The sequence below is a fragment of the Mastigoproctus giganteus genome, chromosome 13, assembly GCF_048544385.1.
Source record: "Mastigoproctus giganteus isolate SK-2022 chromosome 13, ASM4854438v1, whole genome shotgun sequence".
In the NCBI taxonomy this organism is placed as follows: domain Eukaryota; kingdom Metazoa; phylum Arthropoda; class Arachnida; order Uropygi; family Thelyphonidae; genus Mastigoproctus; species Mastigoproctus giganteus.
The window spans coordinates 155,872,367-155,889,359 of NC_143587.1; the positions used below are offsets into that span (position 1 = coordinate 155,872,367).

At 39.9% G+C, this 16,993-nt stretch overlaps 1 protein-coding gene across 2 annotated transcripts in view; it reads left to right on the top strand.

Moving 5' to 3' along the window:
- LOC150076540 (scoloptoxin SSD14-like) overlaps window positions 1-16,993 on the top strand; it is an 85,947-nt gene that overhangs the window by 50,846 nt on the left and 18,108 nt on the right. For both annotated transcript variants that reach the window (XM_090387797.1, XM_090387798.1), the window contains exons 4-7: window positions 3,339-3,461; window positions 3,663-3,760; window positions 9,651-9,843; window positions 13,292-13,458. In XM_090387797.1, coding sequence (XP_090243923.1) covers window positions 3,339-3,461; window positions 3,663-3,760; window positions 9,651-9,843; window positions 13,292-13,458 — 581 coding nt within the window. The remainder of the gene's footprint in view (window positions 1-3,338; window positions 3,462-3,662; window positions 3,761-9,650; window positions 9,844-13,291; window positions 13,459-16,993) is intronic.

The window sequence follows — 16,993 nt, forward strand, 5'->3', positions numbered from 1 at the left end:
TTTTGGTTTTCAGGAGCATTAGCAACTAAGGCCATATTGCTCCGGGGATATGCGGTGGTCATTCCCTGACCTCTCCGCATCCTCCGTATTTGGTGGTCACGGACTCGAACCCTGGTCTAATCAAGAAGCGTTTGCTACGTACTGCTGCTCCTTCCCACCTGGCTACGGAGGCGCCCTCGAGAGTGAACAACTCAGCCACAGTGAAACATGCCGATAAAAATATTTTTCCTTCTTGCTGGATTCGTACCAGGTCCTTTCTACTCAGTTCTGAAAGCCAGTGATCACGATCAATCGATGATCATTCATAACAGGTGTTCTACACTGCTCTACAAAATTAACAGAATGTTATTGTAAAAAGTGCGCCGAAGGCGAAAATTTGATAAATAATTCGGCATGCAAATTCCGAGTATTCAATAGAAATGAATCTACCACCTTACAGAATCACACGTTATGCAAATTATTTATGGCTATAAAAAGCACAATATATAAAAAGGTTGCGACCACATCAATTTCTGTTTTTTGGTTTGCTCACTGCGATAGCCACATCTCCAGTACTCAAGATAGCAAATCATCATTTAGGTGATTCTCTGAGATGGCGGGCAGTTAGACGACTTGAAGAAGACAGTCGCAGACGGAGGTGGTACATTGGCTTAATGCGTCACGCAGTGTCATCTCGGCATTATGGAAGCAGTTTCAGGAGACAGGAGCCATTACAAGAACAGCTGACCAAGGTCGTCTGAGGGATACGTCAACTAGAACAGATCGCTATCTGGCTCTAACAGCAAGACGGAACACTTCGATATCTTGTCATCAACTGCCCCTTGAGATTGCTGCGGCCACAGGTGAAAAAGTTTCCAACCTGGCTGTGTTAAGAAGGCTTAAATCAAGTGGATTCTACACAAGGAAGCCAGTGGTTTGTATCTCATTAACCCCCGACGTATAGGGGGGAACCCTGGAAGCCGCAACAAAGTACAAAAATAAATAGGTCCCATTAACCCCATTGGCGTATAGGGAAACCCGTGGAGACCTCCATACAAACACAAATACCTTAATACACATACCTAATCCCAACAACCCCAAACCAACGCAGAGCTCGTCGAAACTTGACTTGGAGTCCTGAAAAATATTGTACAGTTCTGTTCTCTGATGAGTACCATTTTAGGCTAAACTGATTTTTGACGTTATTTCAGCTGGAGATAACAACGGGAAATGCGGTACCATCCCAACCACATCAAAGAAAGGGACACTTAATTTGGAGGCAGAATAATGATCAACGGAAGCACTTATCCATGTTTTTGATAGGGGTACTGTAACTGCGCACAGGTACCGAGAACACATACTCGAACCCTATGTGCGACTTTTTATGGGTACGGTTGCCACAGATCTTTTCATGCGCGACATATATAGAGCATATACTGCATACAGAGCTCAAGAAGTGCATGAATATCTTGAAACTGAAGATATCCAATGACCACCATGACCACCAGAACGATCACCAGACTTAAATCCGTTCGACACCCTTGGGCGTCGCATTGCATGTCAACAGCCGACTCCTCAGTCATTTGGTCATTTGGTCTATGCTCGTGGAAGAATGGCATTCGTTGCCACAGAATCTTATAGACACCCTTATATCGGGCATAGTTCACTGCTGTCAGGTCTGTTTAGCCGTTGAAAGGGATCATACGCTGTACTGATGTCATGTCATGGTCACATGATATGACAAAATGGTCACATGACATCAGCACGCCGTACTGATGTCAAGTGACCATATTTTCAAGAATCTTGTATTGACTTCTATAATATGACATCTTTAGTGATTCTTATACAACCCCTTTAAATGGCCCATATACCTGTCCAAAGTTTCTCACTGTCTCCTCCTTCCATCGTTATTCTATCGTACACTACCATACAAAACTTTGTCCTGCTTCATTGCAAGCTGCACGAGTTAACACCACATTTCTACGTGTTTTGTTAATTTTGTCGAGCAGTATATCTTTAATGATGTGCTTGCTATGCATTAAAATCTATACTGATGCCAACATTGCGATGCCTGTTCCAAAACCAGAAGAGTCCACGGAACCACAGCAGTACGGGCCAACTGCTAAGTCTTCCTCGATATTACTTCCCGCCCTCAACAGCTCTTTTGAGATGTACAACTCATTATACTCTATCTCTATCTCATAATTATCTCATTATCAATTCATTATACTCTGAAAGAGCATATAATCTACTGAGTCTCATGTAGTCATTTTTGCAGCTTTTAAAGAAAAGGCCAAGATTGATAGCAGATCAGTTTTTCATACCGTAAGAAACTGAATCCCTTCCAAGTCTCTGCAAAGAGAAAGAGAGTGGAAAAGACTGTTGTTGTTGAGTTCTAAATGCATCAGCAACTTAGGACACATTGAACTGCATAATATGTAAATTGCGTATGTTCTATGGTCGGTTTGCTGGACGAAAAATCGGAGTTTCCATGGGGGGGGGACATGCTACCCTCGCCTGAGACCCACTAATTCAGCCATGTTGTGAAAAAATGCCCATAAAAATTACTCAAGTAATGACGGGATTTGAATTACAGATCTTTTTCACCCTGCGTGGCATGTACTACCCAGGAGGGCTGAAGAAGGCAGTCATTATAATTCAGCTTCATTCAAAACATCTCATCCACCCGTGGTCCTACAAGTATGCAAAAATATTTAAGTTGATTTACACATTTTCACCAAGGATAAGAAAGAATTTCTTCTCCAAACAGTCTGCATCCATGCTCAAGCGGCTGGAGGTGGTATCACAGTATGGGATATGTCCTGTTGGTGCGGAACTGGGTTCGCTCTTACCTTCACAAAGTCGTGTTAGATCTAGTGGATATTTTTCTGCGGTATCGGACCAATTTCACGAAATTTGCAATGGTTTATTTTCATCCGGATTGCGTTGGCTCCTTTGAAGAAAACAACGCAACTATGAAGAGTTGCAAAAATTGTTCGTTGAACATACCCAAGATTTCCAACGTCTACGCTGGCCACCCAATTCTGTCCATCTGAATCGAATTGAGAATGTCTGTATTTTGTTGGAAAGGGCAGTTCGGCTTTGTATTTCTCCACAGATCACAAGACGCGCCAACGAATATCATGAGGGAAGAATTAGCAAAGATGCCATGAAGAATATGGGCTGTAATTCGGGAAAAAGGTCGCTCTACTGGATACTGGTTTCTAATTTTTTTGGTCAATGGGTGTAGTAATAATAATCCCTTCGAATTTACTTTTATTTCATTTCAGTTCACTGAAATTCAAACCAGCTCTTATTTTCATTAAGAGCGTTTTTTTTTTTTTTTTTCACGTTGACAGGAAAATATTGGAAAGGAATGGATCCGCCATCGACGCTGCAATTGCTGCTCTGTTTTGCATGGGAATTGCTAATCCTCACAGCATGGGATTGGGCGGAGGATTTCTAATGACTCTTTATGACAGGCAAGTTACAGTTCCAATTTACTTTCTTTTATCCATCTTTCTCATTATTTAAAAGTGAATAAAGGTGTTTCTGAAAATGAAGTTTTATTTGAAAATTAATCATTAATTAATGAAATCCCGACTATGAATCTCAAATCAATAATATGGCAACAGCCTACTCTTTAACATCCAGCCAGATCAAACAAATCTTTGTTTTTTCAGCAAATCAAAAACTGCGCGTGTCTTGGACGCTCGTGAAGTGGCGCCAGAAGCTGCAAACGAGGACATGTTTGCTCAAAACCAGTCTCTATCACAAATAGGTAAGTGTCCTTACAGTTGGTTCAGTTAAGAAGTAAGCAAGGCAGCGACGAAACATGAAATAATGGGGCAATTTTCATGGGCCCATATTTCACGATGGTTATTAGAATTACTACAATCGCCTTTCATAAAAATTTAGTATTTGTGTTAGCCATACGTACAATTCAAATTAAAGAATAGAAACAGCTGATAAACATAACTTTATCCTCTTCGTAAATTTAAAATCTTATATTTTCTGTATATTTTGTAATTCATCTTTTTCCGGAACGGCTGAGCATCTGAAACGGGAAAAGTCGATCCGACAAATGAAGTCTGCTAAGCTGAGAACCACATTTCTAACTTGTTGACACTTAAATTGAATTTCTATAGATTTTCAGGAAATACGTGTGTCCTGTTACAACTTAAGATTGCCCATCGGTGAAGACAGGATATTAGAACTGGAACTATTACTAGAAAATGTGAATTGGAATATCATCACCTGAAACAAGAAGAAATGAATCACTTATAAGTTTATCAAGTGGAAATCTGCTGTACACCAATGGAAAAAGACCGAAGGTGGGGTTGGCTTTCTGGTCCATAAAGTTATAGAAAACAAAATTTTGGAATTTAAAAGTACATCAAGGGTTTCAAGAGGTACAGACTAAAGGTTATAATGATATATGCACCAACATCGAGCAATGATGATGAAGAGGTTGAAGAAACATTTACCGAAATTGAGACTTCTAGATGAACAGAAACTCAGCACACCATTATTATGGGGAACTTCAATGCTTAGGTTGGAAAGGGACAAAACAGAGCAGAAAGGGAAACTACAGGAAATTTTGGAATAGGGTGAAAGAAATGAAAGAGGCGAAAGACTTGTGGAATTTGTAGAATCTCGAGGAATGTCAGTAATGAACTTTTTCGAAAAAAGGGTGAACAGAAAGTGGACATGGAAGAGCCCAAATGGATTAACAACTAATGACATTGACTTCATCCTGACTAACAGAAGATATATCGTGAATAATGTTATCGCACTGGGCAAGGTAAATGCTGGAAGTGATCACAGAATGGTAAGACGCACACTTGATATAGATGTAAGAAAAGAAGGGAAAAAATTACTCGAATGAATAATAAAAGGTTTTGAGATAACAGAAGATGAGGAAAAGCAGTACGTACTGGAACTTAAGAACAAGTTTGAACTTCGGCAGACCTTGCAGGAACAAGACATCGACGAGGAATACAAGAACTTTCTGAAAGTGATAAAGCCTGAGAAACCTACAGGTAAAAATAAACCGAAAGAAGAAAAAATTAATCAAGAACCACTTGTCATGATGCACCGAAGACGACAAATGAAGACAAGATAAACACTGACAATGACAAAACTTAGTATACTGAGTTATTAGAAAGGGACTCAAAGAGGACATAAGAAGATTTAACACAAGAAAAATAGAACAAGTATTAAGGGAAAACAAAGGACTTAAAGATATGAAGAATAGTGATGATGTACTTATAAATAGCAGAGGAGGGATAATTAGAATAGCAGAAGACTATATAGAATTATATAAGGAGCGAGAAAATGAAACTGGCAGTGTGGAAGGTGGATCACAAATTAGCAATACACACGACATACCCGATATGATATCCTTCCTGATGAGGTAGAACATGCATTGAAGAAAATGAAGAATCGGAAAGCCCCGGGTGAAGATGAAGTTACTGTAGAGTTGCTAAAATTAGGAGAAAGAAACACGACAGAGAAACTGGCAAAACTTTTCACAAGATACATTAGGAAAGGCATGACGCCTAAGGAGTGGAATAATGCAATCATGATTTTCCTGCATAAGAAAGGAGATAACTCAAAAATTGGAAATTACAGACCAATTAGCTTGTTATCCCACATCTACAAGTTGTTCACAAGGGTCATTACTAACAGATTAGAAAGAATACTTGATGAGAATCAACCGAAAGAGCAAGCTGGCTTTAGGACAGGATTCTCAACTATGGATCACCTTCATGTAATATCACAGCTAATGGAGAAAGCAAATGAATATAAAACACCATTATGCCTGGCATTTGTGGATTATGAAAAGGCATTTGACTCCATACAGCATAAGGCAATGTTTTGGGCACTGGAAAGACAAGGCATAGATACCCCATATATTATGATTTTGAAGAAAATATATGAGAGTACTACATCCTTTATTAGACTAGACAAAGACAGTAACAAATTTAAAATTGAGAAAGGAGTTTGACAAGGAGGCAATACCTCCGACGTTGTTTACTGCTGCCCTTGAACGATGGAGAGTACCTAAACCATTTACGATTTTCAGATGACATTGTGGTCATAAGCCACGACCCCAAAGAATTAGAGGAAAATTTTAATCAGTTATGCAGAGTTAGTAAGGATTTTGGACTAAAGATGAATATGACTAAAACAAAAGTAATGATGAACGAGTATGCCACAGAAAGGGATAAAATCATTGAAGAAGCAGTAATTGAGATGGTGGATTCATATACTTATCTGGGACAATTCATTAGCTATAATAATGATAAATGGCTGAAAATCAAGAGAAGAATAAATTTTGGATGGATAACATTCAGGAAATATAGTCACATACCGAGGAACAATATCCCAATTTGTCTGAAACGTAAAATAATGAACCAATGTATACTCCTCACCATGAAATGGAAGTGAAACTTGGGCACTCACCAAAAGAATGGAAGAGAAGCTGAGAACTACATGGCGAAGAATAGAACGAATTATATTAGGGATCAGACTATTAGATAAGAAGAGAAACAGATTTAAGAGGCAGATTTAAAAATTAAAGATTAAAGAGGCAGTTTAAGACATGGATTAGGCAGCAAACACAAATAAAGGACATTCTTATCAAAACTAAAGAACTGAAATGAACTTGGGTAGGACACATAGCTCGAAGACATGATGACAGATGGACTAAAAAAAAATAACAGAATGGTAGCCAAGAGGAGGTAAAAGAAAACCTGAAAGACAACGACGAAGATGGTCAGATGAAATTCACGAGTTCATGGGTAGTAAGTGGATGGCCATTGCACAAAACAGAAGGAACTGGAAAGCTGCTGGAGAGGCGCATTCATCCTGCAGTGGATTGAAAATGGCTAATGACGTGTGAAGGAAGGTTGTTCTAGATAGCAGAAATAAATGAGGTAGAGAAAAAGTTGGTTCTGTGGGTAAAGCAGTTTAGCGAATAGATGTTCGAAGTGGTTTGGAAGAGAGTGAAGAAATTACAGATGCCAATTCAGAAGAACTCAGAGGCATCTTTAGAAAGGCATGCAGCAGAAACTAAACGTCTATTAGACAGAGTGGCGAGACTTTGTTACAGACGGGTCATTAGTTAACCTTACTGCCTTCTTTTGAAGAGAGTCTAGAAGCTTGAGAGAGAGGTTTAGGGGACATTCCAGATGTGGGGGACAATATTCCATGGTAGCGAGGATTTAATATTTTTACAGGATCGTAATCTTGTACAAATCCTAAATCACAAAGAAATCCATATACTGATCAGTCACTGATGAGCTGGATGCCGTAGCCTAGTGGTGAGGCGCGCGGGTGCATAAGTACACGTGCCTTGAGTGACCGGGGTTCAAGCACCGTGAATACGGTGCTGTTTCTTGTATTCTATCTACCTTGTGAACTCCTCTGACCGTTTGGTCGTCCCGGAGTATAAACAGAAAATTTATTTATAACAGTTCAAGCAGATTTAAGTGCAGCATTTATGTAAGTTTAATTGCATTAATTATGAGATTAAACTGCGAATAATAAGTTTCGGGTTATGGTTAATTTTGTCATTATATTAATTTTAGTTAACATTGTTCCCTGATTTCAGAGGGTGGAGAATTTTAGATTTGGTAAAGAAGTTCGGCACATATTGAATTGGAAGGGACCGGCACTAGGGTGCCTATCTTAACCAAAGGCAAAACTACCACTAAAGATGCTACAGTTTCGAACTGCCATCTTGCTTCTACTTGACGACACAAATTGCAAGCACTGCCAGTTTACAACTCGTAAGAGTTAAAACTAAGTACTGTATAACCAGTACCAGTCTTCATCTAATTGATCAAGTAACTTGGCCTTTATAATCAGCTGAATTACCTCATCTGTTAAGACCCCTGTTGTACATCTCCAATTGAAAAACAAAGGATCCATCTTACACTGGATAAAAAAAATGACACAAAGAAAAAAGGTAATGGAAGAAATCATACCATCTTACAGTAATTCGTACAACTCAGCCCCATTTCGACTGATGAACAAGTTCCAGTTCTCCTACTCCGCCCTCGTGGGTAGCACAGTTGGTATAATCACCGTCCTTCCCACACTGGGTGGTAAACAGTTCGAATTCTGTCAATGACGATAATAATAATTTATGGACCTTTTCCACAAAGTGGCTGAGTTAGTCGGTCTCACGCGAGGGTAGCATTGTTTTTCCTCCCGGTTTTCCCTCCAGCGAACAGAAGATCGACCACAGAACACACGCAATTTACAGACAATACATACGGCTAAAACCCTACAACATCAACAGTCCTCTCCATCCCAAGAATTCAATGGAATACGCAATAGATTGGGATTCAGTGGAAAACGCAATTGTTAGTATTGCGTATGATTTTGCGATACTAACTACAGCAGAGACTTGTGAATATCGAAAGCATAACTTAATCGCAAGAAAAGTAAACCAAAATTTGTTTTCCTTGTGGTGACACCCCTTGGCCACGTGGCTATAAACACTGCAAATGCATATTCACTTTATACGGTAAAGATTGATAATAATAGTTCACAGCAGCTGATAAGGCTAGATGAGATAAATGTATTAGATGGAATATTCATAAAGAATATTCCATCTACAGTACGAAATTTCGAAGGAATATTCCCAAGAAAATTAAGAACATTCAAATATGTTTCTGAAGTTGATTTAAATTAATTTTTTGACTACTACGAATTTCTTCATCGCATGTTGTGGATAACAATGAATAATACGTGTTTCTACAAGCTGTCCTTGTTAGCTTATTCCTGTAAGATTAAGTTCTTCGTGCTTCAATTTGCTTTACAGTTGTTTTTTTTTCTATGTAATGCGTCCTTAAATTCCCCCCAACCCCACAAGTTCTCAGAGACTGTGTGTGAGAGAGAGAGCAAAGATGAGAGAAAAGAATGCCAGACCCTGCTGACACACACCAGAACACCACTAGGAGGAAGAGCACGATTTGTGTGGCTTCGATCGCTATCAACACTACAAACAAATGTATTTGCACAGATTTATAAGACACAGTACAAAATTGTCCTCATAGATGGCAGCACAATGTCAGGGGGTACACTGGAAGTCTTTTTGATAAGTATATCTCTTTGTGTCCTTGACTAATCTTGTTGCTCTTCTCTACACCCATTCCGCAGATCCACATCCTTTCTAAAATGATTCTATCAAACCTGTACTGCGTACAGGTTTGACTGGATCATTTTACACAACGAGATTATTACCTTCTTGTCTCTGCTGGAAAAATTCCTACCTATCATCGACAGAACTTTCAGTTCACGCGATATGAAGATGGCCAATGAACGAAAACCAGATGACAGAATAAATTAAGACTGAGTGAAGCACCAGGGGGCAGCTATGAGCAGTCAAACAATTCAATTTTATAATAAAGTTAATTTTATTCAAAGCATTTTTATCAAACTTTGGCTCGGTGCCATAATTATTGAACAATTGGTACAGCGTATATATTTGGTTATTTTCCAGCAAAGACTTGTTGCATGTTATAACACGCTCTTCTTCTACAACATAACATTGCTACACAAAAAAAATCAACCGCTGATAACTGAAAACTGTTGCAGATATAACTGCTGGATGCAAATCGACTTATAATAATAAATATTGTACTTTTTCCCACTAGGGGGTCTGTCAATTGCTGTTCCTGGGGAGCTATCAGGCTATTACATAGCTCACCAAGAGTATGGTTCACTACCCTGGAGAGATCTTGTGCAGCCTACAATAGAACTGTGTCAAGAAGGGATCGCTGTCAGTCCGCATCTCGCTCGCGCTCTGCAGCAAGAAAAGGAAGGCATCATCAACGAACCCAGCATGAGGTAGGAATCTCTCTTATTACTCAATGGATCAATATACACTTAGGTGATCGCTGATGCGCTCCATCCGTATTGGCCTATGCCACATAACTCGCAGTTTAATTTGCATCTGGCCGTGCAAATCAAAGTGATAAGGTAGCAGTATCATGGAGTTTGGAAAGGGCATAACTGTGGGAGTTCGTGCATCGGATGCTTCCATATCGGAAACGGCAAATGTTGTCACTGCTCAATGTGGTTAAAAAGTGTGGCGCGAAGTTCATGACGCTATGGATCCAGTGTTTCGTGTCCGCCACTCAATTGGTTGGAAATGGTATGTTCTAATGGTACGAAGTGGATACTCTCATCACAGTAGGCCGTGCTGTTATCTACAATGAATATCTTTCTGTTGCATTGGAATTGCTTCATTCTGAAAAGTTTTATTTTTACCATGATTGCGATGGAGCCTTTCAAAGCGACAACGCAACGCAACTATGCACCCTGCAACAATTATATCTGAATGTTTCTAGGAATAGTCCCAAAATTTCGAACAGCTACACTGGCTGCCTGATTACCCAGAATTGATTCCAATTGTCTAGAATATGTTGGAAAGCGCAATTCGGTTTCAAAATTATCTACTCACCACAGTATAGCAGCTGACAAATACCCTGACGGAAGAATGGCCAAATCTCGGGCTAGAATCCTTCAGATACCTGGTGGAATCTATGCTACAGTAATTCGAGAAGGAAGCCCTACAGATGTTGAATGAAGGTTTGTAATGTTTTGGCCAGTGAATGAATGAATATAGTATGACTAAACATTTTATTACGTACCTGTCAGACAAAAAAACTGTTCATTTAACCCTTATTGTAGGCTGGGTGCATGGTGTACATAAAGTCTCTGGCGGGAGTGAAACCCGAGTCTCCTGGGCTTGCCGGGAAGGACCTCTCCAGCTCAAAATAAACCCGATTCGGAAAGTTTTTATTGGAAATGAGCGTGGGGGGTGAAGTGAAGATAAAACAGGTGGATTATAGGAAGGTTTGCACATGGAAAACGGAAGTTAAAAGGATAGAAGGGCACCCCTGTAAAAGAGACCATCTCCAACAGGGAGACTGATAAGATCAGAGAAAGATGTGTGGTGACAGAGTTTATGTACAGTGTGCTATCGCACTTGTGTTGAATAACTGGTCTCTTAGCAATTAACCAGCAACAGTCACCAGGAGATCTGCTGGCTAGTTCCCGACCCCTGCCACGAAGAAGTGGACCGTCCACTTCTGTTGTTGTAGTTGAGTTTTAGGAGCGTTAGCGACTAAGGCATATTGTTCCGTATATGCGGTCTGTAAATTGCGTGTATTCTGAGGGAAAAAAATGATTTTCTGTTTGCTGGACGAAAAACTCGAGTTTCCAGGAGAAAAACTATGCTACCCTCGCCTGAGAAGGATAACTCAGTCACGTTGTGAAAAAGATTCATCAATATTCCTCCCATCATCGACGGGACTCGAACTCAGGTCTTTTCCATACGGTTTAGGGACGGCGATTCCTCCAAATGTGCTACCCACGAGGGTTTCGTGGTAAGGAGTCTCAGCATTGGTAGAAAAAGACGTATTGAGATGTGCAGAGTAACTTGGTATCTCAGCTGCACTCGAAGCAGTAAAGTTTAATGAGACTTCAGTGCATCAACAGAAATGATTTAGGCCACCTGGACCAAACTCCCACTACAGGAGAAGGTCACTCGTCAGCAGAATTATCCCACCTGGATGGGAGGACACATCGAGGTCAGCCAAGAAAAAGTCAGCGAATAGGGAGGAAAAATCCCACGCTGGAAGATGTGGGTAATCTATCATCAGCGGAGTATCTTCTCATACACTGACATTTATTCTTAAGTTACTTATTATTAAACTATGTTCGATGATGACTGCTTCGTGTCAAGATGATTAAAATTTTCGCCTATGAAACTAATGCCACGAAGCGTCAGTATATTGTCTATACTCTGTGCGCGTTTTATGGCAGTTTGCCTGTTTTGTGGATTAAAAGTCCGAGTATGAGAAAGCGAGAACCGTGAAACCTTTGCCCTTGTCGGGATTAAACCCCATGCCATGCATGGTAATCGTGGTACCATCCGCGAGTGCACCTTTAACTACAAAACTATCTATTTTTGGGAAGATTTTTTTTATACCTAATGGAACTCGAGCTAAACGATTAAATTTACAGGTTGAGTCAAAAATCCTATTATCCAATGAGATGCTAACAGTGGAAATATAAAATGATTCAATATTTTCCTAGTTCATAAAGGAAATGCAGGTGCCTGTATTTTCGTGCCAAGAAAGAACTTTAAGATAACTAACTGTTCCTGAAAACAATTACCAAGAATGAAACAAACAGAAAATACAGAACAGAATGAAAAGTGGATTTTTGGCGTACGCGTGTACATTATGAGAAATTGCAATGATTGAATTTTAAACTGAAGGAAAATTGCTAAATCAAAATAGCATAGTTTTCGTTCTGTTGATTCGCCCCTTTTTTAAGGTGCGGTGCAAACTAAGAAAGGGTGTCCCCCCTGTTGGGAGACTGACAAGGCAGCCACCTAGAGTTGGCCTTCCCTGCCCAACTTATGGGGGAGCTACAGATTATCAATTGTTTTGTCAATGATAAATGTTATAGCAACTGAAGGCAGAAAGAGGAAAATCTAGAATGGGAATGGAGGATGGGAAAAAAAAAAAATCAGTCCTTACGTATATACAGTAATATCGTTCATAATAAGAAGAAATAGGAGTTACATTTAGGCTTTTTCTTCTGATACAGCTTTCTGATTATAACACATTATATATTTATTAAAAGATTATTAACATTCGATGAAGAACGTGCAAACTTATTCACTTTTAAAGCAAAGTAACTTCATTTTGTCTAATTGGTGCAGTTTTTCGCAGCAGAGTAGTAAAGTGCAAAAGAAAACAATATCATCAGTTGTTGTAGCAACTTAGGCCATATTGTTCTGTGTATACTGTCTGTAAAATGCGTGTTCTGTGGTCGAAAAACCAGAGTTTCCGGTATAAATAAACCATGCCACCCTCTCCTGAGACCGACTAATTCAGCCACGTTGTGAAAAAGGCCCATAAAAGTTCCTCACGTCATCGACGGGACTCGAACTCAGTTCTTTTTCATCCGGTGTGGGGAGGAGGGCGATCCTACCAACTGTGCTGCCCACGAAGGCCCCGTAAATGTGATTCCGGTTGATAGACTAAAACACCATATACTCTCAAAGACCAAAACTCAGAAGTTGAGTCCAGAACATCAAATAATGAGGGAGTTTTTCCCCCCTCTTGTTAATCCTTGTATGTAATTACCTTTTGAAAACAAAACTATATGGAGACGACGCCATTTTTATTTTTTGAAGTCCACTTAATACAAAAATTTCTTGAAATAAAATTTCTTGCTTTGTCCCGAATATAATCGATTTCTTATGTTTTTAAATTAGGCAAATTTTCGTAAACAACGAAACTGGAGAAGTGTACAAAGAAGGCGAAATCCTAAGGAGGTGGGATCTCGTTGATACCCTGACTGCTATCGCGAGTGGTGGAGCAGATGTTCTTTACGGGGATCATCCTCTAGCTTCAAAGCTGGTGGAAGACATTCAAACGTTTGGTAAGATAACCCGCTTTTCTTAATCCGAGAAATAATTATTTCGATATACACAAATGTCATTCGATCAGATGCGCTCAATCCATCACATTTGTGCCACATGTTGGACAGACAACTTGTGTGATCAAGACCCCTAAATATTCGTAAAATCGAACAAATTAACTTATCGTGATTTTTGCTTGTCCTCATTTTGAATTTAAATCAATGTTTTGAATTTAACCAAATAAAAATAGAATACTAAATATAATAAATAGGATATTAAGAAATGCTAAAATTTTGAAATATTATATTTTAAGTCAGGAAATCTCTTACCCGAGATATTTTTCAGGAATATGTTATAAACGAAAAGCAGCCATCAAGCTTCAGGTAATCTTCTCCCATTATACTTTCAATTATTAGCCATGCGTGGATTTAGGATAAAAGCTTTTATTTTATTCCTTTGTCTTGTTGCAAGATTCCTCCATCTTTAAGCAAGTCTTTGAAACAATTTCCATCCATTCTGATTACATCTTACGTGGATGCAGTTATTCCTGAAAAATAAATTTTACAAATATTAGCGGGTCTCGATCGCAAGTTGTTTGTCCAACATGTCTAATAAAGTTTCGAGACAACAGGGTTCTCACAATGTTTTTATACAATATCAATGTATATCTATTCGTACCATAGTGAAAAATAAGCTCGCTGCCAAAGAGAAAGCCACTCCATAATGACCTAAATTTAAGAAATCAAATTTCATCGTGTATAGACCGGGTGCAAAAGCCAAAAAGAAGACTTATTCGGATTGAAGCCCAAGAGTAAGTTATATCCGTATAAGTGTACTATGTCTGCAGAACTGTGACTTCACAGGCCGATATCAATTTTGTGCGGGTTGAAAAACCGGAAATAACTCATGGGGAAACCCTACTTCCTCCGTCTGATGTCGGATAATTACAGCCCCGATTGAAGAAGGCATTAGAAATTCCTGCACTCATAGCACGGTGAGAATCGAACAAGTGGCGAAACCACGTAATGTGATGGCTGCGTAACAGAAGAGCTGCAGTCAATCAAATAACAACCCAGTAATATCTGTGGGAACCAGATATTACTGGGTTGGAACCAGATACCACTAGGCCAGAACTGAACAGAACTGGTACTAGAAATGAGACTGAATTCTCCCCAGTCATCCGATTGTAGTCCAGTTGCGCATTTGTAGGATGAGTGGAACTTCTTCATAGTGGAGATTCGCAACCTTCTAATTTGCAGCAACTGTGGGAAGTAATTGAGCCAACAAGGATCAGCACCATATTGATACTGATCCTTTCAATACGTCATCTAGTCTATACAAGAATCCAGGCTGTTATAAGGGCTGAAGTTGGGGAGATACTCGCTATTAGTGGATGTGCCCAATTAAATGGCCACCAAATGTACGTAGCTTATACTAAACCTGCATGTTACTTAAATTTACGAGCTGGTTCCTCGTACTTTGCGACAGATAAACCAATTAGTGGCTATCCGTTCACTGTACATAAAGCTCCAGTCTACATGCTGAGCTAATCTAAATATGCCTCTCAGAAATTGAATGATTCTCTCAAGGAACCTTCTCACCTCTCCAAATTCGTAATGAGTCTGATGGATACCCTCCTTTCATGCAAAGTAATCTTTTGTTCTCAGACCCGGAACAGCAGACTTGTCCACCAACTACCCCTGTCGATCAGCTTGGCCAGCTTTAATCACTATGGGCATGATCTTAATGAATACGAGGTTCTTCAATTCTACACAGACTGAGAGGGTTGTTGTTGTTGTTGTTTTTGGTTTTTAGGAGCATTAGCAACTAAGGCCATATTGCTCCGGGAATATGCGGTGGTCATTCCCTGACCTTTCCGCATCCTCCGTATTTGGTGGTGACGGGCTCGAACCCCGGTCTAATCAAGAAGCGTGTGCTACGCACTGCTGCTCCTTCCCACCTGGCTACGGAGGCGCCTGACTGAGAGGGAAAAAAATGTCAGATTTTTTCTGCTGCATCAGACAAATATGCAACTTAAAATCTTGCAGACATCAAATGCTTTCTTGAACACATTTATCGATTCATATAGCCAATTAAAATGGAATTGACGAACTCTGGTGGTTGGTTTAAGGCACATCAGCTTACTTTGACCATATTATGCTTTACATAATATGTCTGTAAATTGCACGTATTCTGTGGGGTTTTTTTTTTTTTTTTTTTGATGGACGAAAACTAAGAGTCTCCAGAGAAAAACCATGCTACCCTCGCCTGAGACAGACCAACTCAGTCACGTTGTAAAAAAAAGGTCCATAAAAATTACTCGCGTCATTGACGCGATTCAAACTCTGGTCTTTTCCACCCGGTGTGGGGAGGAAGGTGATTATACCAACTGGCTGACGAACTCTTAGATCACATCTTGGTTTGGTCATCTCCAGTGATTCCACCTTCTGAGAATAGGTTGTTGATGCATGTTAAGCGCCAGAGCAACTAAGGCTAGGACGCATCAGCATATTGTGCCTGTATACTGAGTTTATTCTATGGTTGCTTGCGTATAAGGTGGATAAAATCTCTATGAAACCCTCGTCGGAGACCGAAATTGTGAAGAAAGTTCCTCCCAAAAAACGATATTAGAATCCACGTTTTCTCATAAGAATGGGGCCTATGTTTCGAGCTAAGCAGGGGAATGGCTTTAGCCATGGACATTGTATTAAGGCCTCTGGACTTTTTATTCTTAGTTTTTGTTAAGATACCCATTTCAAACTTTGTTCTTACTTCGTTTACTACACTATTCAACATAAAAGTATCAGAGTCCTTAGTTTCTTTAAAATAATATGTTGAAGTATATGAATATATATACACTCAGTGATCACTGAATTGTGACCATCCCATCCGTAATGGATTATACAACGTAGTCCGCAGTATACGAGTAAAAAGTTGAACAGCTTCTTATGCTCAAGAAGGGGTAATTTGTATCTGGCTGTGCAAGTCAAAGTAACAGTTATGGAACTGTAGTAAAGATATCACGGAGTTTCAGAAGGGCATGATTGTGCGAACTCTTGCGTCGGATTCTTCCATATCGGAAACGACACGTCATGTCGGTTTCAGATAGGCATGATTGTGCGCATCCTTAACCACGACCCACTGTGAATAAGGTGTGCAAAGAATGGTGTCGAACGGGTCAAACCACCTCTCGCCGACAGAGGATTATGGAAGGTAATCCGGAATCAACGGCAGGTCCCTGATAGACACTCTCATCTCAATACAATATTGGAAATCAAGAACAATGTTCCAAATGACAATAGGCCGCACACTTAGACTTATGGGGTACCACAGTAGCAGACGACACAAGAAACACCCTCTCCTCACCGCTGATCATCATCGATGGTGAAAGCTGTGGGGTTCACAACGCGCTGGTAACGAGAGATGGAAACGAGAGTGCTGGTCGGATGGGTCCAAATACCTGGTGCAATACGTGGACGCCTTGGTATCGTTGAACTGATGTTCAACCTGTGAGACGTTTTCGAACGAGAAGTGGGTGTATTGACAGGCGCCCGT